Here is a 27,129-nt window from a genome sequence, read left to right as displayed (position 1 = left end):
GCAGAATAGCCAACTTTCTATGACGATGACGATGGCAGTGGGTGAAGTGTAAAAAAATTAAAAATAGATGATGATAAAAAAAACTGCATATCTGTTCAGACGGAGTCACTGCTTGGTAGTGGCAGTGTCCTCGTTTCTTCAGACGGCGATTAAGAACCCATGGACCCTGGCGGCGTCTTCCACCACCTGGGCGACTCCAGGTTTGGCTGAGTTGGGAGCTAAGCAGCCCTGTTTCCCATTGCTCATGGCTTGTAATGCGCACACCTGATGAGGGGCCTAAAACGCTTCCCTGAGAAGCTAAAGCTACAGCTCCGTGAATCCCCCTCCGCTATAAGCCGATGAGCAGCACAGAGAGGAGTAACGCAGGCGTGCGATGGCGTGAAGTATTTAGGCCTAAGGGGATGATCTTAGGTAAATGTCAACAGCCGTTACACACAGCTCAGCGTACGATGAGAATGGCGTTGCTCCGCATACCGTGTGGCTGTTAGCCGCAGGTCGTTAGGCATAACTTTGCATTTTGAGGTTCAGGAACTTAGGCCTAGCGTCACATTTTGAGGTTAAACACCTTGTATCGGCACCCGGCCACTCGAAAAGTGCTCACTGTAAGCCAAGCAGCAGGTACCGATTCGCGCCGTAGACTCAAACCCCAAACGTTAGGCCTACGGAGTGCATACTCGAGAGTTGCTGTGGCTATTCTAGAAAAGTGGTGTAAACCTCTAGAGTAGCGCGTACTGGCAGTGTGGGATTGGCCAATCAAGGAATTCATCCCGAAAAAGCTTCGCGTCAAACGATTGTCGCCGTTAGGAGGAGGGGTGCTCGTGGGGTCCTGGCTCCTCGCACTTTCCCCCAAGAATTTTCCTCCTCTATATTTCGCCGATGATCATAGTTTTCCGTTAGCGATCCGCACGGACCGAAGAACGCTTCAACAGCTGCTCGGCTAAAATGCTAGAAAGAACCACCAGGTCCTGCCTAAAGTAGGACAGAACATTTTACAACCACACATGAAGGAAGTCCTATTTCGTCTTGAGTAGTTAAATATATGTAGACAGGATAAATAGCGAAAAACCTTCAGGGCACTTAAAGCAGAGCCTGCACTGTCGTACGGGTAAGAAAGGCCCATTGGGCGCTACTGAAGAGAGCTACCGACGTGCTGCTAACTAGAAGAGAGCAGACACTTGCACGAATGTTTTGGTATGTGCCGTGGGCAAAATACGTTTGCCGGTAAATAATTTTATAGATAAAATACATTGAGCTCGATTATTCCACAACAGAATCAGATTCAATCGAGTAAATAAAATTAGAGAGTTCAGGCTTTAGGATTAAAATTGATGATCGACGTCGAACTGGCACTCTGGCCTATTCCCTGGTATTAGTAGATGACTTAGTGCAATCTGTTCATTGGCGCTCCACGACACTTGAGCAGTGCTGAAGTAATTTACCGTTGCGGTGAAGTGCGTCCACTCTCAGTTGTCCTGAAACGCGTACACGATGGTGTCTGCGAACCCTGAAAAAAATATGGGACTCGTTAGGCGGTTCTGAGGATTCGGCCTGATGTCACGGGCATCTCAATCAGAGCAATGGCTTCGTCAGGATGAGAATTATCCCAGTGCATGTGAGACAGTGCTCACGATAACTCTCGTGGGTGCCAGAAACGGCATGACTTGTGCCAGTTACTCCATTGGAAGAAAGCAATTGCACCTCAGCCACTGAGAACGCTTATCCTGGGGAAGAAGTTCTCACAATAAATAATAGCAAGATTTGTCCCGTCTCCTCAAAATAACGAAAGTCATGTTAAGGAAGTGTGTGTCTAATGACTCCTCCAGCGTCTACTTGAGCGGCACCTGGGAAATAATTTCGCATTCCTACGCGTAGGAAGCCTTAGATATCTGCATTTTTCTTCTTTTTTTATTGTACGGTGGGAAGGGAGCGGTGCACAAAGTTGGAGCAAAGCACTGACGTTTGAAATAAAAACTATACAAGGTCTTACAGGTGCTTAAAGGTATAAGCCACTCTGCATTGCCGGCTACTAAATCGTTCACCCAGGGCACTGTAGATGCCTGTACTGACCACTCGTGTCTAGGAGGCCCGTTAGATGCACACCAAACAAAGACCACCACATGGCACAGTATTCGGAGTTTCTACACACTTTTTGCATCTACGTCTCTATTTATTTGGTTACCCGAAACGGAAACCGGCAGGAGCAATTCCCTGATGAAAGGTTCCGTATATACGGAAATATGGAAATACGGAGTACTTTCCTAGAATGACACAAAGCCACCACAAAACACGGAATATTTTTTTTTGAAACACACGTGAGCGATATAGTGCATACCTATCCAAAAATTCGACACCGATTTTAAAATGTAAGTTAACTAGAACCGCCAAATCATTGTCCGTATGAATTCCGTATATACGGAGTATACGGAAAACATACGGAGCGTCATTTTGCTTATTATTGAAGATAGCAACACGAAACCTGTGCCAAACGCTTTTATTGCGCGAACTAAAGTGATTTCCCTGTTTTCTATACTAACATCTACTTTCAGTGTGCTTGGGGGCGGCATAATACGTACATACGGAACGTTTCAGTCGGGTTGCACCACTGTGGTGGCCCCAGGTGAAGTTTGGAAGTCATTCTCTATGCAGAGGCTTCCGGTAGCCATTTTTTATACAGATACCCCTCACCGTTAAACCTTTTTAAAGCGGCTAGCCAGAGACAGCGCGTAACCGCTGTGCACAGGGCCCGCCGCTAGCTTTAAAGCAAAGATGTATTCACGAAGCGTATTTACAGAGCCGAGAGAATCACACAGGCCTTGAGCGCAAGAAACTCTTCCACCTCTACACCTAGCTGTGTCCCCGAGTGTGAGCACGCTAACGTCACCTTCGTTTGGCTGCTACCCAGCACAGGTCCAAATGTTGAGCATAGGCTACGTACTAAATGTCTCTTTAGTGCAAAACAGTATATGTCTAACCCCCCAACTTTTCATTCTGGTGTCATCGATTTACTCAACGCCGCTCCGGGGCTCCTCCTCACCACCGCTGACGCGTCTTTCACAACTATTATTTCCCTCGCCCCCTCCGATGCCCCTTTGGCAAGTTGCGCAGTCGGCAGCCTACGGCGGTATTACGGTAATCAGATGATGGCGAAAAATAAAAAAAAAAGCACGGATGGGCGTCAAAAATGCTCTGACGATTACTACACTCCCTAATATGAAATTTTTACGCAGTACGAGCTGTAGTCTTCTCGGCAACGGCGAATTTTGCTGCGTCTCAGGAAGTGTTCGCGTGATCACCGAACGCACGGCGACGTGCGCTACTCTGCTGTTACCTCGCAGTGCGCCTCCGCCTCCGGCCAGCCAGTTGCAAATCGTGTTTGGACCTCCCGCACAAATGTCACATGGTTAGGATTAGCGGAGAGTTGTATACAGCGTGTGGGGAAAGTGTCAGGGGGAGGGCGCTCCTTGGTGGCGACGAAATGACGCCGTAGAGGCACCTGTCGTACTTCACTACACCCTTCGCTAGATTCTCCTCTCCATTTTCCTTCTTTCGTTGGGGCGGCGTTCGCTCCCTCGGTGACGCGGAGATAAACCGACTCCGCTCCCGCGAAGCCCAGGTAAAGGTTGCCCCCTAAAACGACCGAAACTCGCCGTCGCCGTTTCCGCTCAAATTTGATTGATTGTAGGGTTTAACGCGTCGACGCAACGCAGGCGATGAGGCGCGCCGTAGTGGAGGGCTCCGGATTAATTTTGACCACCTGGGGATCTTTAGCGTGCGTCGAAATCTCGTACACACGGGCGTTTTTGCTTTTCGCATCCATCAGAAAATCGGAAGCCGCGGCCGGGAATCGAACCCACGTCCTCGTGCTCAGCAGTACAATGCCTTAGCAACTAAGCCACCGCTGCGGGTTCCGCTAAAATTTACTTCGCCAATTAGCTGCGAATCCTTCCCAATAGAAGAGAAACTTCCCCAGTTGGATAGTCGGCATGAGCCCATATTTATTTCCCAGCTTGGAAGGCCTTCCGATCAACATTTTCGCCGGTGTCTTTCACGCCTATGTATGCGCCTTCACCGGTTGCCAGTTTATGCGTGCAAGGTTTGCGGGTACAAAAAGGGGGTGTGAAACGACACAGGCTTCACGCCGCTACCGATGAAACGCTGATTGTGCCGGTGGGAGATTTAGATGTCAAAATTACGTCGCTCAATGCGGTTAGTCGGCTGTCCACCTTAATCGAGTGGCTCGGATGTGGGTTGATGTGTTACACAGACATCTTACACACACAGTAAGATGCTTACGAGGGGGAAGGAAAGCGGACAGCCGCATGTGTGTACGCGAGAATAGAGCTCTAGGGCTTCCAGGTTTTAAATCGTTATGAAACGGGTGCATGCCGTTTGTTTGGAGTAACAAGAGCAAGAATTGAAGCGTTGGGAACACAAGCGCGAATGAACGCATAAACGGAAAGCTGCTGTCGCCGCCGTTTGGGCCTCACGTTCAGCTCGTCGAGTAGCGGCGAATCCCTCTCGGATGAACAGCAATGTGCCCGATTAGAACGCGGGCTTCAGACATTATCACTTTGTCAGAAATTTTTCAGGGGATACTTCCGACGGCTTCTCTCACTTCTAAGCACGCGCACATGACCGTTTGCCGGTTTATGCGTGCGCATGTTTGTAGTGGAAAATAGTGGCATGGATGAGGAGGGCGCGCACGCGCTGCTATAGGTTGCATGCCCGTACTGATAAATGGCATGTCCGTTGTGCTAGTGCTAGGTTTAAACACGGAGGTTAAACGGATCAATGGGACCTGTCCGAAGTCCTTAGAGGTAGAGTGTATTGGGTTTGTGTGTTAGGCTATGTTCAGACAACCGACCTAAAAGCAGTATCGTTATCTATGGACATAAAAAATGGCATGCCCCGCAGTTCGGTAGGCTGAGAAAAGATCTGACGTCATTCTTTAAAGTTATTAAAGAACAGTTGCGTCAACAGTTTTAACCGGCCTTGCAGAAACAGCTTACGACGAGGGAGGGGCACGTGCAGTTCAGTGTATATCTGCAAGAACAAAGTTAGGATCCTTCAAATGTTCATTCAGCTAATTGGCTAGGAAGTATGCTCCATCGCAATATTAAACGTGTTTTGTTTCGTGCATTCCGTGGACCGCGTCCAGCTTTGCAGGTTATCCTTCTTCACAGAGTGGAATGGCAGTAATTCTTGTTTTACCTCTTCGGCTGAGAAACTGCAGCCACATTAACACTTGCCAAATACAATGCCAAGTCTTCACTGAAGGAAGATGGTTTGGTAGCAGGAAACATTCCGTCATAATGCTGAATTATGTCCTTCATATATACTACCAGCTTCTTTTTGGACATCTTTCTAATTGAAAGCTTCAGAGAATTTGGTGCTCTGCGTAATCTAAAAAGCGCAATTTGGCCGTCACGCAGGAAACCAGAACTCAGTGCCGGAGCTTTTGTTACAGGCAGAAAAGCAGCATGTGTTCTCAGATGGCTCGTGGAAGAAGCCTCATGCTGAGCTGTATGTAGACGGCCAAGCTGGTCGCATGCAAACGGCCACAGTGGCCAAGAAGAGGTTGTATCCGACGTGGTTCCACACTTGGGTTGTCCTTCAGTTGCCAATATAGGTTCTTGGGGACTCGAAATGCTAGACCCCAAACTGATACGATGCGTCGTATGCCACACACACTTTCAATCGCACTTGCCTCACTCTGCACCGGCACCGCGAACCAGAAAGCAGCCTGACAAGTCCTAAAATATTGTAACGCATCAGAACGGCGGGCTATTTACAAGTTATTCAGATAAATATTCTATTTACAAATTATGTACAAGCAGTGGCTGCAGCACGGAATCGTAGCTCGGAAGTTTCGGTGGATCTCGCGAAACCCGCATCCCCACTTCTTCGACGATTGGCTGTAGGTGATAGGGTTGGCTGCTCACACAGATACGGTGCGTTTTCATTTAGGTGGATTGCCCTTTTTACATCGGGGGCTTTCCTGCGTCTTCTGATTCCCTACATCGTTACAGCAGCAAACAATGCGATGTCCATTCTGATAGACTGTTCCTTTGTCATAGTCCCCCGCCGGGGAAGCACCGGCTCGGTGCGGTTGTTGGCTATGGTGTCTAGGCCGAGATAAAAAAATATCAAATTTCTAGAACCACGCAAAGCCTGTGCCCGGAGCGTTCACAGCCGATCTCTTGCTTCTAGGAATGTATCAGAATTGGCAAATAATTTACCCTTATCACAAATCCAAATTGATTTCACGAAATTAACTCTAGGGATCACGAACAGCAATAATGTTAGAAGCCCTTGATGGGCCCCACTGCCGTGTTCCTTTCTGGAATGGAGACTTGCGAAACCACACTACGCTACAGCATCGCCTCATCCGCTACAGCTTTGCCGTTATGGTCCCTCTTTCTAAAGGAACGATCAAGGCGCTAGAGTTCATGCAAGCACAGATCTTGAGGACTTGCATTGGTGTTCCGAAAACTATTTCGACTGTTGGAACACTAACGGAATGCCGAAGTCTGTCACTCTTCGCTCTCGGCACGCACGAGCTTCTCCGCGTGCGACTGCGGATTCTGGTAAGGCAGTGTGACCACCCTTTAGCGCCAAGTTCGGTCACTGAAGTGTGCGACTTCCTGCCGCAGCATTACCAGCTGCCAGCACTTCATCTCCACCCGCCCTGGATGTTCCCGCCCATGAAACTAGTGACCACGGTGCCCGGAATTACACGCAAGGAACATATTCCACCTGTCCCTCTACGGTTTTTTGCTCTTGAATACATCTACAACACATACGGAGGTCATATACATCTGTACACTGACGTATCGGTGTCATCCACATCCTTCACTGTCGCAGTATGGATACCTTCATCACACACCACCCTCAGTGCCATGCTCAGCCACAAAACATCATCTACGGCTGCCGAACTTTCAGCTCTGGGAATGGCCTTGACTCACATCATCGAGCAGCCGGCACGCGTGTGGGCCATCTTCGCGGACTCTCGGGCTGCACTGCAATGTCTGGCGTCTTTGTCCAAGGATCAGCTGGTGCTTGATGTACAAGCTTTGCATCTTCAAGCTCTACAAGCGCACCATCAAATAGCACTCCAGCGGCCCCCTGCCCATTGCGGGATAACTGAAAATGTGAAGGCGGACGTTACAGCATCCAGAGCGCATGACCAACGTGGATCAAAAATACCGGTGCCATTTTCTCGCAAAGATGCTTCAGCCCTTGCCTCCAGTGTGGCATGAAGCATACAGCGATTGCTTTGGGCAGACGCATTCCGTCATTACGCGCCGCTCTACTGTGTCGAACATTGTAATTTTAAGACGCCACCGGGAATATCCAAGCATGCTGAAGCAGTACTGCACCGTATGCGGTTGAACGTCGCCTACACGCGATACTTCTGCTACAAATCAACCAGTTTACCTCGCCTCTGTGCCGACAGTGTGGTGTGCGTGAAGATCTGCAACACCTCCTTTGTGATTGTGCGTGCTTTAGTACACAAAGATTGCCTCTCGCAGTGTCCCTGCGCCGGCCGCTCTCCGTAGGACTAGAACTGAGGGACGTATTAGGTCCTTGGAATTCTTCCAAACGTGCCACTCGTGCAGCGAAAGCCGTATTGACGTACCTAAAAACCACAAATCTTGATCAGTCTTTTTAAATAGTCAAAATCGTATGTACTTCTTTTCCTAAGTATAATCATCATCGTCATCCCATTCATATGGCGTAGCAAGCCAGACAGCTTAGCTGGGCTGACATCGCCAGTTTCATTAAAGATCCTTCTCTCTCTCACACACACACATTTGTATACTGGAGATAACTAAGGCGGCGAACAAAATGCGGAATCCGTTTCAGACCCTTTGTAGAGCCAGTGCCAAATAAACACAACTTCGTCTCTTGGCTATGTAAATAAAACCATGGTACCATGAATCAAAGATTACCATGGTACCAGGTACAAACTGTACAAACAGGACCCTGAAAAGAAACCCGCAAAATGAATGCCAAAACTTGCCTAGACTTTTTAGCGCAGCATCCACGTTCTGGTAGAGCTCTTGCGCTGGCACCGAACAGGCGAGCCTGAAATAAGATGGAATATTATCAGTGTCGTTTTCGCACAAAACAATTAAAAATGGCATACGAAAATAACAAAAGATGATCCGTAGTAGTTCCAAACGTTATCACGTAGCTAGGTGGGCCGAGACATTCGTTGAGTTACCTTATCTTCTAGAAAAAAGATGAACACGCATGGGAAATGTTAAAATCGAGGTTGTCCTGTAACACACCTCTGGACTAGGTTATGACTAGAGACCGAGAAGCAATGCTTTCTAGCAAAATATTTTCTCAGAGAGTACGCGCGGCATACATTTGCACATGTTTTATTTGGCAAGTCTACGGGCCGGGCCGTTAGTTCAAAACAGCGTATTCAATCCTTCCAGATATCCAGATTTGGGGAAATTTTTGGACAGTGTCGCATGGGGATTGCACCAAGGCATTGAGAACAGACAGCCATTAGACGCACTAATAACAGGCCTCGCACCTCACAAAGGTTAACCTTCATGTATGTGGAGGTAAAGGAAACGAGGAAGACTGATCCGACTTCGCACATCGTCACTCGGCCCGCAGATTACGGACCCCGTAAAGGCCGAAGTTATCGTTGCTCCGAGCTCCTGCGTATTTGCTAGGTGTCTGAGCAGAGCGGTAAAGGGACTGGAATGCTGCTAGAAAGGTTGAGTTCGATACAGGGTTGATACGATGAATAGACGTGACGGCTTTATGCAAATACTTCTGTTACATTACTAGGTACATGCCTGTTAAAACACCCAACTCAAATAAAAGCCCGCACAAACCAGTATAACGGACAATTGGGCTGGTTGGTAACTGTCCATCTTGGTGTTAAAAGCGCACTCAAAACAGGGACAAAGGCAGGAAAAAATTAAAGCTGTTCAAACTCAATGTGAAAGCTGGCGGAAATGCCATAATGGGCTGTACCGCCGTTATCCGCTCACTGCTACCACCCCATGCAATTCAAATTTCCCGCCTTCGCAGTGCGCGCGCGCCCCCCGCTGAAACTGTGCCAGCGGGATTGCTGTTCTTTCTACGCTTCCTTTAATTTCGTATGCTGGAGCTGTTTTCCATCATTTCGAACGCGTAATTTTTTTTCTCGTAGGGCTGGAGGCTTTCTGCGTGATTTCGAACGCATTCATGCTTAATTTCGAACGCACCATTTTCTCCATGCGCGGCCAGGTTTTCCGCTTACTATCTTAAAAACACGCCAGAAGCGTTCCCAACTAAATCAACGCGGGCGTGCCGGTTAATTACGTATATTTTCCCTCTATTGTACCTACAGTTTTCTTTCCGCTAAAAAACGGGGAGATGTATGACAAGCGCCAGTGGTTCGCGAGTTTCGAACGCTTATCACTATATAAACCACTTGGCTTTCGAAGCATCTGGGGTACGCCGCGAACGACGGCGTTTCCACGGAACGCCGTGGGGCTCCACTTGGGTCCAGCGAGCGAGCTACGACGACAAGGCGAGCGCCTAAAGTGCTCTGCACTCTGAAATGGACGACAATGCGCCAACTCCCAAATATTGGTGTATTGACAAGAAAGATACTTTCGCGGAACATGGCGGACAATGCCCCATGGGGTTAAGGCCCACCATCCACGATAACGAGGGCGACGACGAAGGGGTGGCTGGTGTCATGTGTCAAGGGCACCCCCCCCCCCCAAGAGGGGATACATGAAAACCCCCAAAAACGAGAAAAAAAGAACAAAGGAACGGCCATTTGAAGTGCGCGCCAGGAGCGCGCCAATCAGAGAACGCCAGCGCCTTAAACCCGAGGAATCATGGGCAAAGGTGGCAACGCACTGGTCGGCCAATTAGAGAACGCCGCGCAGGATACCAGTGGCGTGGCGACCATATATGGACATGGAAAAGGAAAGAAGCCAATGAGAGTGCGCCACGGGAAAGCCCAGAGGGGATAAGAGCCGGGCGCACAACGAGAACGGGGAGGCAAGACAGCGGGAGGCAGACAACCAGGAGGCGGCCGGAGCACGTGAGCTTCACGGAACGAGCCAGGGGGACGCGGCCAGGCCATCAACCATGCCATCCGAGCCTGGGCGGGAGCGGGCCGACTTCGCATCGGCACCGTCATCCTAGGTGCACAACGAACCTGTGTCTTCGTGGCCCCAGTGGCATCGGTCGGGCACCAGCGGCCAACGTCCACGCTCCGTCGACGTTCGTCTCGACGGCCCCGAGAGGCTACGTTCGTGCCGGGCCTATCTAGGACCTCCAGTGGCAGCGGCTACCAGGGGGTCGCCACAGAGGAAGCACGCCGGCATGAAGGACCTCCAGCGGGAGCGGCTATAAGGGGGTAGCCACCAAGGAAACAAGTCGGGACGCGCGGAGCCCACGCCGTCGAAGCATTGACCGCGCGCATCGAACGCCGGCACCGAAGCGAGGCAAGGACGGCTACCACCGAGTCGCGGCCACGGGGCGCGTGCGACACGTCAGCGCCGACGGCAGTGGGGTAGGCCAGTCTATTATAGACGGTATTCGTTGAAAAGTTTAGCGGTCAATTTCTTCGCTTGGCAACACTGGAAACGGCCACAGACATGGCTGATGCGCCACGGAGACCATAGAGTTAATACTCGGAGACATGGAGACGGACAAGTACCGCCATCCCGCGGAGCCCGACGTAACGAGTGACGGCGCACCGTGGCCTCCGCGATCGGCTACCGGCGGCGCGCCGGTGTGGGAGTTAGCAAAATTACACCGCTCCCCTTGCTTCCGCGCCGAATGGGACGGCCAGAGCAACGGCGCGCCGCCGGCAGCAAATCGCGGAGGCCACGCGGCGCACTCACACGGTTGCATGGAGGAGAAGAGGGGTGCCTGATCTGTGGGCCGTGCGCGCACAACAACGTCGCCTAGCAACAGACGCTTGGCCACAGATATGGCGGCGCGCGCATGGTTGCCTGCATGCATACGAATACCGAGTATAGGGAGAGTTTTAGGACACAACTGAGGAGTTGTGGTACAAGAGGAATTAACGAGAACTCGATTAAGGAGTGTATTTAGAGTGTACTTAGTGTAGGACGTTATTGTAGAGACTTTTGGGTTTAGAGTTGAATTGTATTTTGGGATTGTTAGAGGTTTGAGTGTTTATCATTTGTGTGTAGTTTAATTATTGAGTGCTTTGCGTGAAGGTTTTTGTGTGTGCATTAAATGTGTGTTTTGTCAAACCCGTCAACGGATTGCCTGCGTCCATCTCCCTGCGCTGGTAAAGACAACCTCACCATCGGTTCACTTGACAGCTGCTGGTCGCCTGCGTGCGCTCTGTCATCGCCGCTTGCAAATAATCTAAATAGATTGAGATTGTTCGCCTTCCTTATCTACCATGGTTCGTCTTATCTATTTCCTGCCGCCACGTAACATTTTGGTGTGTGTGTGTGTGCGTGCGTGCGCGCTGGTTTCATCCTAGCTGCCCTGGCCCGAGCATCACCCCGTCTCGTCTCATAAGGAGGTCTCATCCTGGCTCTTGGGATGCGCCGGCCCGCCCCAGCCCCGGTGAGCAATAGACGGGACGTTACGTAGCGGCACGACAGAGACAAGACGAACCTTTCGCGCCCTGCGTTCAAAGCCAGAACACTAGCACGCGCGACACTTCGTACAATGATGGGCTGACAGGGATGGACGAGAACAAAGAGGCGGGCAAAATGTGACCAGGGCCGCAAGCGACTTGACCCGTACAGCGTCCAAGACGTCCTTAATGACCCTACACATCGCGTTAATATTATTGCACAGTTCGCTTTCTTCACTCAACAGAATACCCTGGCTGAAATATGAGCGGCCTGCGCCGCGAAGAACATAGTTCAATTGGATCGCATTTATCGTGCCGACGGAGCAGCGCGCGGAGCGGCACTCAGCAAATGGACATCAGCGTGACATCACTCCAGAAGAGGAAAAAGAAGTGACGCGACAGCGCTCGTCAAAAACTTGTGACGTCATTTCACGCGCACGACCCCACGAGCGGCGAGCGGGCGCAACACCCTCTCAAGCGGGCGCCGGTGACGTCCGCGCAAAGCGGTGAGGTCAAACCGGGAGGCTGTCATATGCGCCGTTCGGGATGAAAGCGCGGGAGTTTGAAACAAACGATTTTCAGGCCGTTCAATGTAATTAACTATCGCGCGCTGAAGTATTTGAAGTGCTGTTTCAGGTTCGTCAGACCATTAAGCATCGATAAAAGCAATAAAAGTGTAACATAAAATTTTCGTGTCAGTGCTCTTTTAATACGCCGACGCTACAGAGGGGATCAGGAGCGCTGTAGTGGAGGGCTCCGGAATAAATTTGAGCACTTAGGGATCTTTAACGTGCGCCAAAATCCCGAGCACACGGGCGTTTTCGCATGACCGTTCTGCAACGCAAGACGTTTTTTTTTTAATTGGTCATGTATGCAAAGGAAGGCTACACCATTAGAGCGCTGTTAGACTTCACAGTGCCGCACTTCCAACAGTGGAACATTCCCGTATCCAAGTACACAAAGTGCAATTCTATCAACGGTGTTTGGAGACAGTGTCTGCATACTTTTTGATAGCAGTGCGTGGAGACTGTTTGTGACTATCTTTGGAGAATTCCTCCGCACCCAGCGACATTAGCGCCAAGTTCACCGCACGGGTGGATTTCCGCTCTCAGCACCGAAACTGTGTGTACTTACACTGGAGAAGGTGGAGTTTTAAAAGCGCTACAACAACGTGCCAAGGATATGACCTGCAGTGCTATGGGTGTCTAAAGTTGCCAACAGCCAAAGGAAACGCGAAACAGGTAACTCACACCACTCTGGCGGCTACGGTTCCGTCGCTCCCAACTGTAGTGGTCACTCTGTCGACTTGACAGAAGTACGAGACTACGCTGTAAATCTCCTCCGGCGTGGTGCCTGCTGGGAGACGGATCAGGTGGATCATGCTCGTCTGGATTGCTCGCAAGGCTCCTTCACTTCCTGAAGCATAAAAATATTTTACAGATAAGGGTTCTGGCCCCGACACTTCTAAAACCTGAAATCGTCAGAAATTCATATAATTGTCTATTACTGCGAAGCTTACACCGATCGCCTGTGCACTGGGAGCTCTTTACGACGCCATTTGGCTACCAGCACCAAAATGCTACACAATTACACAATAAGGCAATTAAGTACCTTTTACTCGCTAATTACGTTTTTTTTCGGCAATGCCAGGCGTCGCGCTGGGCTCGCCCGTTGTCGCTGTTTTTTTCTGCGCTGTTTCAAATATTTTTTTCCTTCCCTTTTTAGTTCAGCCCTCGTTTTCTGAGATGCATGCGGTGTGTTTTTTTTATTTTGTAGCTTTATTTTTGTAAACCATTCAATCTGTTCCCATCTCTTGCATGTCGGGTTTTTCCAAATTCCATTCGGCAAATTGTCTCCATTTAGGCTAATATGACAATTGATTTGTTACTTCTGCCAATTACGCATTCCCGCGGAAATGCAGGGTGCTACAAGGTTGTCCCGTTTTCGCAATTTATTTCTATTTTCAATGTTCTCTTCCGCCTCTTGTAGTTTAGTCTTTGTTTCTCAGAGGAGATGTACAAGGGGCATATTTTAACAGCGGAGTTTCTGTAGCACTTGCTGTACGTCTTTGCTGGTATCGTGTCACGCTCCCTCCGGAGAACGTTTGTGAATAAGAAAATGGTGCATCCTATAGAAAAAAGCCACAATCAAGGCACTAGGGCGTCCAAATTTTGATGTAGGAATGCTTATATTGCCCTCTGGAAAATGTTTTTCCAGAAATGCACTTGTGCCTAAACGTGAAGCCCACTTTAAGAAGATTGATGTAAGCTTGGTTGTAGTCCACTGGATTTCCACCATTTCCTGTTTCATTTCATTTCACTTCATTTCATCTATTCATCTTTAAGGACCCAAAGGCCTTGAATAGGAGGGAAAGCAGTGCGCCGTGAACCATGGCCGTCTACGGAGGGAGTATGAATAAAAAAACGGCTGAAACTCTTGTGTTATAAAAAGTATCCTGAAACCAATTATTAGACAATTAGTCGATTTAATTTCCATTACTCTGAGATTCATTTACTTGTAATTATTGGTTCACACTGCAGTTTAAAATGTTACAGAATTACTGCTTGCTGTCAATACATACCTAACTACGGAGGGAGTATTGTTAGGAAAACGGCTGCAACAGTTGGTCTACCGTAATAGTTGGTCGGGCAGGTGCAGCGATGGCGTAGACGTAGAGCATCCATCTCACGTGCAGAAGGACCATGGTTCGAATCCCCATACCGGACAATTCCCACGGAATTTAAAAAAAAAAAGCGTATTGATGGAATTGCAGAATGAGGCTTGGGGTGCGGCCTGACCCCGGCGACCATTGCCTGCAACGCACTCCCTCACCAGAGAAGGATTGGCCACCCTGGTGTAGTAACGGCCACAACCTCCCATGAACACGCCAATTGACCCACAGCCCTCAGTCTCCAGTGGATGCGACGCAACTGACCACGGCGGTGGTCAGACCTGTGACGCAGCAGAGGGTGCTAAGAATACCTGGACCCGGACATGCCGCCATTGGAGTCTGAACCTGGAAACGTTTAACACGAGAACCTTAGCTAGCGAAGCGAGTCTAGAGGTGTTGTTCGAGGAATTAAAGGGCATCAAATGGGATGTCATAGGGCTTACTGAGGTAAGGTGTACAGGTGAAGCCCTTACGGTGCTGAAAAATGGACACGTCCTATGTTACCATGGCCTAGTGGACCGAAGAGAACTGGGCGTGGGACTTCTAGCTAATAAAAGCATAGCTGGCCACATAGAAGAATACTACAGCATTAACGAAAGAACAGCAGGTCTTGTAATTAGGCTCAATAAGAGGCAGCGTAGAAGCAGCGTACCTGAAGAAGAAAGTGCATGACAGCTGCGTCTCACCGGCACTCATTTACGGGGCAGAAACCTAAAAGCTTACTAAGAGGGTTCTCCTTCAATTGAGGGTGACCCAGCGCGCAATGGAACGGAAGATGAAAAGTGTAACATTAAGGGACAAGAAGAGAGCGGAGTGGGTGAGGGAACAAACCCGTGTTTAGGATATATTAGTAGAAAGTAAGAAAAAGAAATGGACGTGGGCAGGGCATGTAATGGAAAGCCAAGATAATTGTTGGCAATTAAGGGTAACAGAGTGGTTCCCTAGAGAAGCAAGTGTTGCAGGGGGCGGCAGAAAGTTAGATGGACAGATGAGATAAAGAAGTTTGCGGGGATAAATTGGTCGCAGTTAGCACAGGACCGGGGTAATTGGAGAATAATGGGAGAGGCCTTTGCCCGGCAGTAGACGTAGACAGGCTAGTGATGATGATGATGATGAACGTTCCGAGAAAAAATGTGCACTTATTATCCGATAATTTGGCTGCAACATGAGCACAAGAAAGAAGCCGAAGCTATACGGAATCTTTGTAAAGACGACCCGCAGCTCCGCTGTTTCGCCTGGTTTCACACTAGGTAGAACTGGATTTACTTTTTTTACTTCGTCGGTTCAGTCGTGTAATCTTTTTGTAGTTCTTTTGTATAAGTTTTTTTTTAAATCCACCCGACAAATTACCTCCGTGTACGCAATTACTTCTTACTACTTCTTACTCTTACTTCTGCGAATTATGCATTTTTTTTAAAATGCAGGGCGCTGCACGCTTTGCCTATTTTTTTATATTTTTTGCATTCGTACTTGCAACGACCTACTCTGGCATTTTCCAGTTTAGTATACATTTCCTCTAAGAGATGTAAAAGGGGACATATTTTTGTTTTTGCGTCCGTTCACCTTTTGTAACCGTTTCTTTTTTTCGATTCCGGCATTTTTTTGAAGAATCCATCCTACAAATTATCTCCGTTTAAGCAATTACTTTTTCATAATTCTTACTCTTACTTCTGCCAATCCGCCTTTTCCATTGCGCTGTGGCGGCCTCTGGTGGCGCCGCCGAGAAGTGATATGGCAGGGGTGCAAGTGGGCTGCCACTGCAGCGGAAGGGGAATCAGGCACAAGGTCGCGGGTTCGATTCCCGGCCGCGGCGGCCGCTTTCCTGATGGAGGCGAAAAGCAAAAACGCCCGTGTTGTGTACGAGATTCCGGCGCACGATAAAGATCCCCAGGTGGTCAAAATTAATCCGGAGCCCTCCACTACGGCGCGCCTCATCGCCCGCGTTGCGTCGGCGCGTTAAACCCTACAATCAATCAATCAATCAATCAATCAATCAATCAATCAATCAATCAATCAATCAATCAATCAATCAATCAATCAATCAATCAATCAAGGGGAATCAGGACTGCGTTGCTGGTGTTTATTTGTTTCACGTGAAATGTATTTCCAACCTAAAGCTGCTAAAAGAATATCTATGCTGGAAGACGTGCGTTTTCAACGTGGGAAACATCCTAACAAGCGTGCGGCACTCATTTCTTTTTGCTGCAGTTCCGCGAGTGTCAATACCGGAGGGTGGCTATCTGAGGCTGTGGAAGCGATCTTCTCACGGCATTTTTTTCTTTCTAGCGCTTAAAAAAGATGGGAGGGGGACATGGGTATCTGTAAGACAGCAGCATAAACGCAGGCGCTTAATGTGGCCTTTATACAAATCATTGCTTGTAGCTGGTATGTGGATATCAGCGATGAAATATATTATACGTGGCTGCAGATTTGTTCAATTCCGACGTTCTTTTTTATGCTGTTTCTTATCATAACGAGCATAAATGCATGTGCAGATTACTTTTGCAAGTGTTTTGATCGAAGAAAGCGAAGAACAAATCAACCGAAGTCCCGACTTATCTCAGAAATTTGCTTTTTGGGGCGAAATTTTATTCGTAAGCGCACTTGTTCATCGTTTTCGCACGATTACATTTTCCTCTTTAGGAGAACTGTCAGTTTGAAAAGATTGATTGATTCATTGTAGGTTTTTTTTTAGTTTTTTTTCCTTTATTTTTAACGCGCCGACGCAACGAAGACGACAAGGCGCACCGTAGTAGAGGGCTCCGGATTAATTTTGACCACCTGGGGATCTTTAACGTGCGGCGAAATCTCGTACACACGGGCGTTTTTGCTTCTCGCCTCCATCAGAAAAGCGGTCGCCGCGGCCGGGAATCGAACCCACGACCTCGTGCTCAGCAGCGCAACGCCTTAGCCACTGAGCCACTGTCTGTTTGAACAGCTAGTATTGGCTCATTCCTTTTAAACAGCGGCAATATCACGGGCGAAAAATGTGGTGCACGGAACTACATTTCTTCTGAAATCGCAAGCTCTTTGTCATTTGGATGATTACATTTCCCAGCAGTGGAGGGCTGTATGGAGATTACAACGAGCAAAAATACATCACTTTGCGCAAGCATGTCTAGACACACAAAAAAAAAAGATCCCCAAGAGGATTAGAACCACCCCATTCGAGCAGCTAGGCCGGTATTTCTGACGCTCTAGACCTCTCAGCCACGGCAGTGCAAGCGACCGTTCTCGAATGCCGCGGACACAAGGCTGAGGTGTAGCTAATATTTTTGCACCTCACTGAAAAAGTTTCTTATAGTATTGCTGGCTGGCCGGTGTGTTCGCATCATCGTCGAGTAATATGACAAGGCGATCTCTGGATTTGGCGTGCCATTAGGTTATCGTAACCGGCGGTGTCAATGCCTGGTGTGACTGCGACGGGACACAGAATGGGGCGTTCATGCATGGTGCCGTGGTGCAGAGCTCCTATATATTTGTTCACTTTCGTTTCGGGGTTGGCGTGTGTCGATAGAAACAAAAATTTTACTTCGTGTTATGGTTTGGGCGGCAGTTGCATTTGTAAAACGTACTGCATTTTGTTTTCTCGATGGGGGCGGAACCCGGCCGCATGCTTTCACTACACCGGCTCTGCTACAGCCGCAGACAGCAGTAAAATCACCGCGGAGCAGACCGGCCGACCCCTGCCAGACTGTTTCCGGCCTGCTCCGCCAGGTCCGTGCGCATGCGCAGTAGCGTTGGGAAAGAGGAGGATTATGCATTTTTCTGGAAATGAAGGGCGCTGCACGCTTTTCTCATTTTCGATATTTGTTGCATTCGTTGTTGCAACGACCTTTTCTGGCATTTTACAGTTTAGTATACATTTCCTTGAGGAAATGTATAAGGGAAGATATTTTTGTTTTCTTGTCAGTTCACGTTTTGTAATCGTTTTTTTTTTATTCCGGCATTCTTGGTTTTTCAAAGTTTTGTTCCACGAATTATATCTATTTGGGCTTTTATACGAAATAACTGTGTTACTTCCGCCAATTATGCGAAATTGTGGTAATAGACGACTTTACCTGGTTTTTTCTATCGCCATTCTTTTATTCGCATTTCCAACGTTCTTTTCTGGGCTTTTCTTTTTGTTTAGTCTTCGCGTTTTCGGAGCAATGTGTAAGCTGCATTTACTTTATCAGTTCACGTTTGCGACACTTGTTTTGTTTCTATTTTTGCACTTTTGTGTTTCAATGTTCCGTTCAACCAATGAACACTATTTACGCTATTATAATGAATAAATGTGTTGCCTCCGGCAATCATTTCTTTTGGCGCAAATGACGGCCATTACAGGGTACCGGCTGTGGGGGTACTCGGCAAACAATGCTACGCATTCGAAAGCGATTTTGCGGTCTTCATTTACAAATCAGGATACTTTGCGTTCTGGTATCATAATTACCGTGATTCAGGTGTTTAAAGAGACACCAAAGTGAGTTTGTCAAAGTTTTGGTTGTGTTTGCATTGCATAGACGGGCTCGAATAAAAGCACTTCTAATCGTTTATTTGGTCGATACAGTGCTATGTATTTCGTTTATATACATGAACGAAGCAAAAATACCATGCGACATTTGCGGTGGCTGCAACAACTGGAACAGTGATGCGGAAATGACAGAATTCATCTTGCGAAGTTAGTGAACGATGTCCAAGATGCATGCGCACTTGTATGCGTGTCAATGTTATTTTTTATTTAGAAAAAAATTTGTGATCTTGGTAAGACTCATGCGTGTCAGAATGTGTTTGCAGTTTGTGTTTAGAGGGTTGTTACAACCAGTTGCCGTTTCGAGTACGCGCAACGAATCCATGCCCCCCGACATTATTTGGGATCGCACTTTAGCAATACTGCAAGAGTCAGCTTGACCTGCTATTGGCATGTTGGGCTTCAGAAATAGGCCGGATAAACCTCCTAGCACCGATTCCAGCAAGATGTATTGCACCATGTAGTGACGACGGATAGAGAGAGAGAATAAGCCTTATTGTACTCAAACGAGAACGAGCCGAGGCGTACGCAGTGCTCAACCCCCTCGGCGCCACTGGAGATGCACAGCTGAAAGGCGTTTCTCTCGCACCTTTGAAGCTCACTTGTCTCCTCTCTGAAGTACCTACTGTGTCATAAAACGCGGTACTGTGTACGACCGTTGTAATGTCAGAGCGGAACTCGAAAAATGGCGAAGCTTCAACTAGCGGTGCAAGGCAGAAGAAACAGCAGAGCTGGCTGCCCTTCTGTCTTCGTCAGAGTCCTGTCAGTTGCACCTGACACGGATTTCCGAACTTCGCGCTGAAAGTTATCTTTGACTGGCATGCCCAGATCGTTTTTACCGCAGCCTTTCACATCTCTCCCGAAGTGCACCGCTTTAGCACGTACTAGAACCCACGGCAACCGTCTTGGAGAATGCGGCGTCTGCAGCACAAACTCCAGTCCGTGCTCCCCACTTTAGTCGCGAACGCACGTGATCTGGCAAGGATGACAGCTCGCGAGAGACTGCGCCGCGAAAGCTCGGCACAGTGTTCTCGAAGGTTGAGCTGGCCGACGCCTTGCTCTCCCCACGAGGCGACCGCTCACGTGGGGCTCGGTACTTGCCTAGGCGATAGCCCACGCGTGAGCGTGGACGACGCCGAGTGCGCTTCACGAGGAGACCGCTCTCGTGCGCTCGGTATTTTTAAGTGCGAATGCACTTTATAAGCGACCCCAAACCATCCACCGCCGGCGGCGGCGGCGGCGGCGGCGTCGGCGTCCGCAGTGATCCTCTATATTTAAAAAAGAAACAGCATCCGGCGCCAGGTTTCGATCCGAGGACTTTGCGGCCGCAGCGCGACGCTCTACCGACCAAGCCACGGACGCGACGCTGATATCAGTGTTAGTGACGCGCCTTATATCTTTAACGCATTCAAACTACGTCGTCAGCGGCGTGCGTTGGCGACTCAGCGGCGTTATAGCGGCTTGATAACTGCGTGGTGTACACGTGATACTACAAACCCGATGGAAGAGATGGAAGAGAAGGCGGCGAGGCGGTGGGCTGCGGGGGCCGAGCGCAAGCGCCGCAAGCGGGCCGACAACCGTGCATTCGCACTTTCACATTCTCCCCCTCGGGGAAATGCGGGGGAATTTTTTCTTGGTACTTTTCCTGGTAACACTCGACTGTGAAACTAGGAACTTAGAAATCTCTGCCATTAAAAATGAATTGGAAGGGAAAAGGGCCATGCTTAATCCCAAATGCAGGTCCTGTGCGGCGAGACAATCCTGTCACTATTCCTACGTAGTCATTCATTATCAAGCAATGCGCGCCATGCGCGTCATCGCAACTAACGCACAGTTCAAGGAAATCGCAAGGACACCTAAGCACTTTTAAAGGATTCTAAAGGCGTAAGAATGAATGTTTAGTTTAATGCATGAGAAGCTTTGCTTCCACCCCGTGTTCTCGAAGAACTGTGTCCTCTTTCCGCTTGACCCGCTCGCGATCCGCTCACGCATCACCCCTTCGAGCGGCTTAGATCTGCCTTCTACGCGTTGCGACGCTGCTCGTTTCTGTCTCGCCATGTAATTGATGGCGGTGGATTGTGCCTGTCCGACCGCTGACTGCCGCGTAAAACCTACAAGAATTTGTCCTGTTCTTTCTGCTGTTTTCTTCATGGGTGCTTTTCAAGAAGCGTAATTGCTACTTTAGTAATTAGCAAACCGTAAAACTAGTAATAGCGAGTAAAACCGACAAGAATTTGTCCTGTTCTTTATGCTATTTTCTTGATTTGTGCTTTTCTAGTAGCCTAATTGCGACTTCCGAGCTGGGGTGTACTGCCAGGAAAGGCGCCATATGAAACGCCTCGCGCCATAGAACGGCTCGACAATCGGAGTAGGTTAGCACATTCAAAAATATATCAAAAGCTAGCCTCCTACCACTTCGCCCGACAAGGCAGGCTGTTGCGCACGGTTGGTCGCAGAAGCCGCGGCTATGACAGCATGGCACTCATGTCCGAATTTCGCTGTTACCCACACCAACGTCCCTTACTGCACCCGATGTGCCCCGCCCCAGCTTGCGAGCACAAGCGTGTTGCGGTGTTACCGGACACGTGCCTCGAGTCCGGTCGCAAAAGGCATAGGCCACGGGCATCTGCACATCGCATCTCACGCCCTTTACCTCCCTCCACCCAAGAATAAAGCACGTTAAAGGTGGTTGCTGTTCAGATTGTGTGTCAACATTGTGTTGCTACGGGCTGACATTATTCCCTATTTAGTCAACGAGGAGGCACATGGCTGCCAGTTGCACAAAACTCCGCGAGTGTGTGCAGGTACGGTGGTTGGTTGAAAATGTCTTATTAAAGAAATAAGTTGGAAAGCGGGCGGCTATGCTAAATCCGGGATTTTACTGGCCTCGAACGCTCACAGCCTGCTTTTGGCTTCCGTCTGCCCCAGTGCTGTGCGCAACGGCGTTCCTTGGACTAGTTTTTGGGAGGAAAGGAGGAGCGCCACCATTCAGTGGAACTGTAACGGTAACTCGTTACGTTTATAGGAACGGCAGAGGAAATGGCGTTCCTTCTGTAAATGCTCCATCGCTAGGATTTGGCTGTTTTTGATGCCAAGGCTTTAGGGCGTTCAAGGCAGTGCAAAAATCTACAATCCATTACAGTGTTTCTCTTGCTGGTAGCTTTCCAATTTTCCCACCCTTCCGCGGAACGTGCTTCCTCGCAGGGCAAAGGCACAAGACTAACCACGCAACGGGCTGCGCGAAGCCTTATTGCTATGGCGGCTGCCGACGCCAGTGAGGCAGGTGCTGTACGCCCCTTTGATTCGACGTCCGACGCTACCTTTTCTTTTTTAGAACTATGAACAAAAAAACAAAAACTGAGACGACGCTTAAGCTCCGCCATTAACACTGGAACGTGGAAGCCGAACAGAAGCAGATGTGGATTCTCCACCAGTATTCCTAGAAGACGCCAGCTCGGAAGAGCACCTCGCACATGGGGACATGCACCGCACCCATCGCACACCGTCACACGTGTTCTCTACAGGCAGCCGAGCCAGCCGGGGTGCTGTACGAGATTTCTCTGCTGTGCGTTTCGCTATCCGCGTGTACAAGGCGTCAAGTTCCAGCCTCGGATTTCCGAAAAATTGCCGCTGCTCCTCAAAGAGAGGTGGGAGCTTTAGTTCATTCCACCAGCTAGGTGCAGCACTGTGGGGGCTACATTGTTGTCAATAGCCCGCCCCCTCAGGGCGCCTAACTCATCGCGAAAGAAGCGACAAAAGGCGCCGGGGCCTCGTGGTGCCACTTGCCGAGAGGGGAGAAGGGAATGTCCTTTCAGGACCCCCTTCACGGCGAGTTAGGCGCCCTAAGTGGGCGCACTGTTGGCAACAATGCAGCCTCCACAGTGCTGTACCTCGCTTGTGGTATGAACCATAGACCTCATGCGCAACAGCAACAGTCCCGGAGAGCTGCAAGCCGAATCTCACCTCCGAATTTCCATCGCCCCACGGCGCTGACAGCGCTCGAACGCACCGCTGTAAACTTCCTCACGCACTTAGTGGACCTACGGGTTCGTGATTTTTGCCATGCTTGCTGGGACGATTCGTTTTCGCATTTTGCTAGGGGTAATTCCGCCACCTTCCCTTCGCATCAGAGTAGTGCGACGACGGCGGTGTATAGTTACTTACCGGCTCTGGCGGTGGGTACTCTGGGGTTAGCCTCGTTCCCGCTGTGTACGGAGGACCCAGAGGAGTTGAAGGTGGCTGAAGCGGCAACACAAAGGCGAACATGAATTCTCAGTCCGGCAGAGTAATACTGTGAAGCTCTGATGCTGACGCACTGGCCCTGATGCTCGCGCGTGCGATAATTTAGGGAGTAAACCACAACGGTCAGAGTTACGCGCACGCTAACACAGAGGTTTAACGACAATCACACAAAATATGCACAAAACAACCACTGTGTCCGTGTAGAGCTCGGGTTGCATGCCGGCACACGCCACGAGCGCATGCGCAGGAGGTGTACTCGAGGGCGCCGACCCTCGCGAGCCCTGAACTCCGACCGTACTGGATAGGAGAAAACGCTGCGCTAAGCTAACCTGCGAGAAAGACAGCGAGACACGAGATGCACACACGCGAAAACGAATGTCAACTTTTGCAGAAAGTCGCGCCTCGTGTGGGTGTGAGTGAGAGATAGGGGAGGCGAGCGCGCATGATGAGCTCTGACCGCCACCACATGTACAAAGAAGGGACGATTATAATTATCAACAATTGGGCGAATTCCAGGTTTTTATGTGGTCACTTTGAGTGTTTTATCTGTCCTGTTCTCGTTCCCAAAGCTTTGCGAAATGGTCGGAAAATAAAGCCAGTTGATAGTTGCGCTCTCATGCGTGAATCTCGGGTATCGCTGTCTTTCGCCTATTATCGCAGTGTTTGGTGTTATTGTCGTCGTGGAGAATAGAATTAGCTACGAGGCTATGAAGCGACTGACCTATTGTGGCCTTCTGGCAAGTGCAGTTGTCGCCCTTATCCAAAATAGATTCTGCGGTTGAATCAATCATTCGGAATTGCAGGTTTGGACACCTCAAAGTAAAGCGCGACCTCGTCGTCACCGGTTGCATATCCCCAACTACTAACCTGCAATTGATCCCAGACAGTTCTAAATGAGAGCAGGCGGCCATCAACATAAAAACATATCTGGCGTCGGTGACCAAAGCGGCATGCCCAGATTTTTCCGCCTGGTCCGCGCCCGCAGATTTCTTTTGACACTTATGGTACAGCTGAAGCAGAAGGTGGGCTCTCGCAGTACCTGCTGGTACCAATTGACTACCCGCTGTCATAGATGAAGAACTCCGAGGGATTGAACCAGTTTTTCCTTAAGTTCAACACGGCAGTACCCTCAAGCGCTTCGGTGGAACGATTCTTTAACATTGCCAACAAAGTGTTGACGACAAAATGGGTTCGTCTGCCTGACTCCAAAATTGAGGTGTAACTCTTGGCGAGTCCAAACAAGGGACTCTACTAAGATGCTTGTATGTATTCTGCACAGTTTTCCCACTCAGTGTAATAGAAAATAAGTATTCGTTAAACGCCTATGTACTGTTTTTTTCCGACGCGGTTTCTATTGCTAGAAATTTAATATGTCCGTGCATGTGAATAACTTTCTATTGCACATCTGAAGCCCAGTATACTGGGTGCGCATTCGAAGACCGACGTGGAACGCGCCAGTTGTGTTTCATTTGTAATAACATGTCTGGGGTATATGCCCGGTGCTCTCTAAAAATTCGTCTAGAAGCGTTTCTTTGCATTCCTTTTCTCTCCAAATAATCGGCGGCCGGAGGTGTTTCTATTGGTATAAAATCCGCAGAAATTCTGAGAATCGTCCACTAATGCGCAGCATTGTTATGTCGCTTGTCTACAGTGTGAGGTCTTGACAGCTAAATCTATTGCTTTTTTTTAAAATAATTCTGTCCGGGCATCTCCAATTGCCCTACTCGAACGATTAAAGCTCATACTCCCGCCATATCTGCATTTGTGTGGAAATGCAGCGCATTACACGGTCCTGGCAGCGAGGTTACTCTGCAAAGAATGCTACGCAATAATGTACGTATTTGGATGTGGGGTTTAAATTGCGCATTTTATTTCGCCTTCCCGTTATCCTACAGTATTTCAATTTAATAAATCAATTGTAACGTTAATGTAACGACTAGTTCCAGTGTTCGAAGTGTAACAGGAACGCGTACCTGTCGCACTAAAGGAACTTGTAACGGGAACTCGTTTCAAAATTGCGAAGGAATGAGGAACGAGCTTTTGTTCCTGTTCTAGAGGAGCGTGTACAACACTGGTCTACCCATCCCCTTCCAACCAGATGGCGGCGGGTTTGGTCGCTTTTCGTCCCCACACGTACTGCCAGTTCGACCACCCCATATGAAGCCCTTCCAACAGAGTCTCGAGTACCTCCGTCTTTCGAGGGTTCGTTAGGGTTCTCTTTAAGAAACGTGCTGTCTCGTGCCATAACGAGGACACAAGCGCGCCTGCAGGCCAGAATACGCACCGGTAGTTGTGAGATGGTTCGTAGCGGCAGTCGGGTCGTCCGCTCCTTGGGCCAGCTTCATCAACTGCAAGCCATCGGAACAAAAATCGTGCCTTCTGTAGCCCTCGTACGTAAGGACAACTATATCCTCCAGTATAATGTGCTGTTGGGCTAGTTGGTGCATTATGTATCACGAAACTTGCGCTAAATAGACATAAACAGACGAAGGAAGACGGACGATTGCGCATCGTCCGTCTTCCTTCGTATGTTTATGTCTATTTAGCGCAAGTTTCGTGATACACAACTATATCCGTGTATGCAAGCGCACGTACCGCGGCCAATACCAACCATGGAGCACTCCTGCGTCACGAGCACGCCACATTCGCACCCAACTCTGATCTCAGACGTAACAAGACGTGGGTCACTGCACGCAGCCCACAGTTGAGATGTGCAAAGAAGCATGGCACGAAGCAAACGTTGGAATGGTTTGAACTGCTCTGGGAAATTCCATGGTGCGCGCACGAACCTTCCCACCGCAAAAAATTCTCTTCCGTGTAGGGCTACGCTCCAACGCTATCTCCATTGTTTTGAACAAACTGCTATGGGACGAGCTGAATTTCTGAACATTTCAATTGGGTGTACTCCGTGTTAAAGCGGTTCCCTAGTTAACACAGAATATATTTGTAAAGATTATGCGATTACATGTGCACAATAATGTCTGGAATCCCTTGGTCATATTTCTTTCGACCACTCTTAGTGTGCTTCCGTGAATGTATTCAGTACAAAAATAAATTTAAACTGTCCTCATGTATGCACCATCTTTGCTAATTTATGATGACGTTGCCTATGACGCTTACTCTAAGGGCTTGGCTTGACTGCGCTTACTGTGCGGCTCGCCGACCCTTCGACAGAGTCAGTCATCCGACCGCGGGAGTGTCGTCACAATTAGGTCGCTCAGTTAAAACTACGGGACGACACAATTTGTGTCTAGAAGAATGTCACCATATACTGTTAGTTGAGGACATTATTAGGCTTCATAAAGTCGATGAAGAGGCGATGAGGAGGCATGGCGTAGTGGAGGGTTCCGGATTAATTTTCCGGATTAAGCAACAATGTGAGCAGATGCGCAGACAATATTTCCCCCGGCGGCCGCTCAGCATCGTCACACAAACGAGATAGCCTTGCTCAGTGATTCGGCAGAACCGATGCAAAAAATGATTGAAGATCTACAATTCGGAAGCTTCGCACTGCAGCTACAATAAACATTATTAAATCCAAAGCAGTGACAAATAAACATGCTGACTGCGTCGATATCCTTGTCAGCGTGTGTGACGAAACACTAGAACAAGTAGAGGAATATAACAGCCTTCGACCGGTGGTCAGTGCTTACCCCAACCACGAGAAAAAAACCGGCGCAGAATAGGAATGGGTTGGAGTGCACTGGGCAAGCACTCGCAACTAATGAAATGTTCTCTACCTATATATGTCTAAAACTTGAAGTATTCAACCAATGCGTTCTACCGGTGATGACATACGGAGCAGAAACTTGGCACTTTATTAAACAAGTCTAAAGCAAACTGCGATCCACCCAACGGGCCAAAGAGCGAATAATGCCAAGAGTAACGCTTAGGGACAGAAAACGAGCAACCTGGATTAGAGAGCGAACTCGAGCAGAATATATCATAGTTCAAATTAAAAACTGGACTTGGGCTGGCCATGTAGGGATATCCCCACAGGCCAAACCGACAGCATGTGGGCAACGGGGGCCGCCGCGTGGACGCCGAGAGACGGGATTTGAAGAAGGGGAAGGCCATCAATCGGTGGACAGAAGAAGTAAGAAAATTCGGAGG

At 49.0% G+C, this 27,129-nt stretch overlaps 1 protein-coding gene across 1 annotated transcript in view; it reads right to left on the bottom strand.

Moving 5' to 3' along the window:
- Nucleotides 1-1,463: 1,463 nt before the first annotated feature.
- The window catches only part of LOC144139636 (uncharacterized), a 49,099-nt gene continuing 23,433 nt past the window's right edge, over nucleotides 1,464-27,129 (bottom strand). The window contains exons 5-7 of the mRNA XM_077671932.1: nucleotides 25,301-25,364; nucleotides 22,939-23,013; nucleotides 1,464-1,504 (exon numbers count right to left, since the gene is read on the bottom strand). Of these exons, the coding sequence (XP_077528058.1) occupies nucleotides 1,464-1,504; nucleotides 22,939-23,013; nucleotides 25,301-25,364 (180 nt within the window). The remainder of the gene's footprint in view (nucleotides 1,505-22,938; nucleotides 23,014-25,300; nucleotides 25,365-27,129) is intronic.

This window comes from Haemaphysalis longicornis, unplaced genomic scaffold, assembly GCF_048455015.1.
Source record: "Haemaphysalis longicornis isolate Haplotype H1 unplaced genomic scaffold, Haemaphysalis longicornis Haplotype H1 scaffold_5, whole genome shotgun sequence".
NCBI classification, from domain to species: domain Eukaryota; kingdom Metazoa; phylum Arthropoda; class Arachnida; order Ixodida; family Ixodidae; genus Haemaphysalis; species Haemaphysalis longicornis.
Note: the sequence above shows the minus strand (reverse complement) of the source record. Positions and strands in the feature narration are given on the sequence as shown.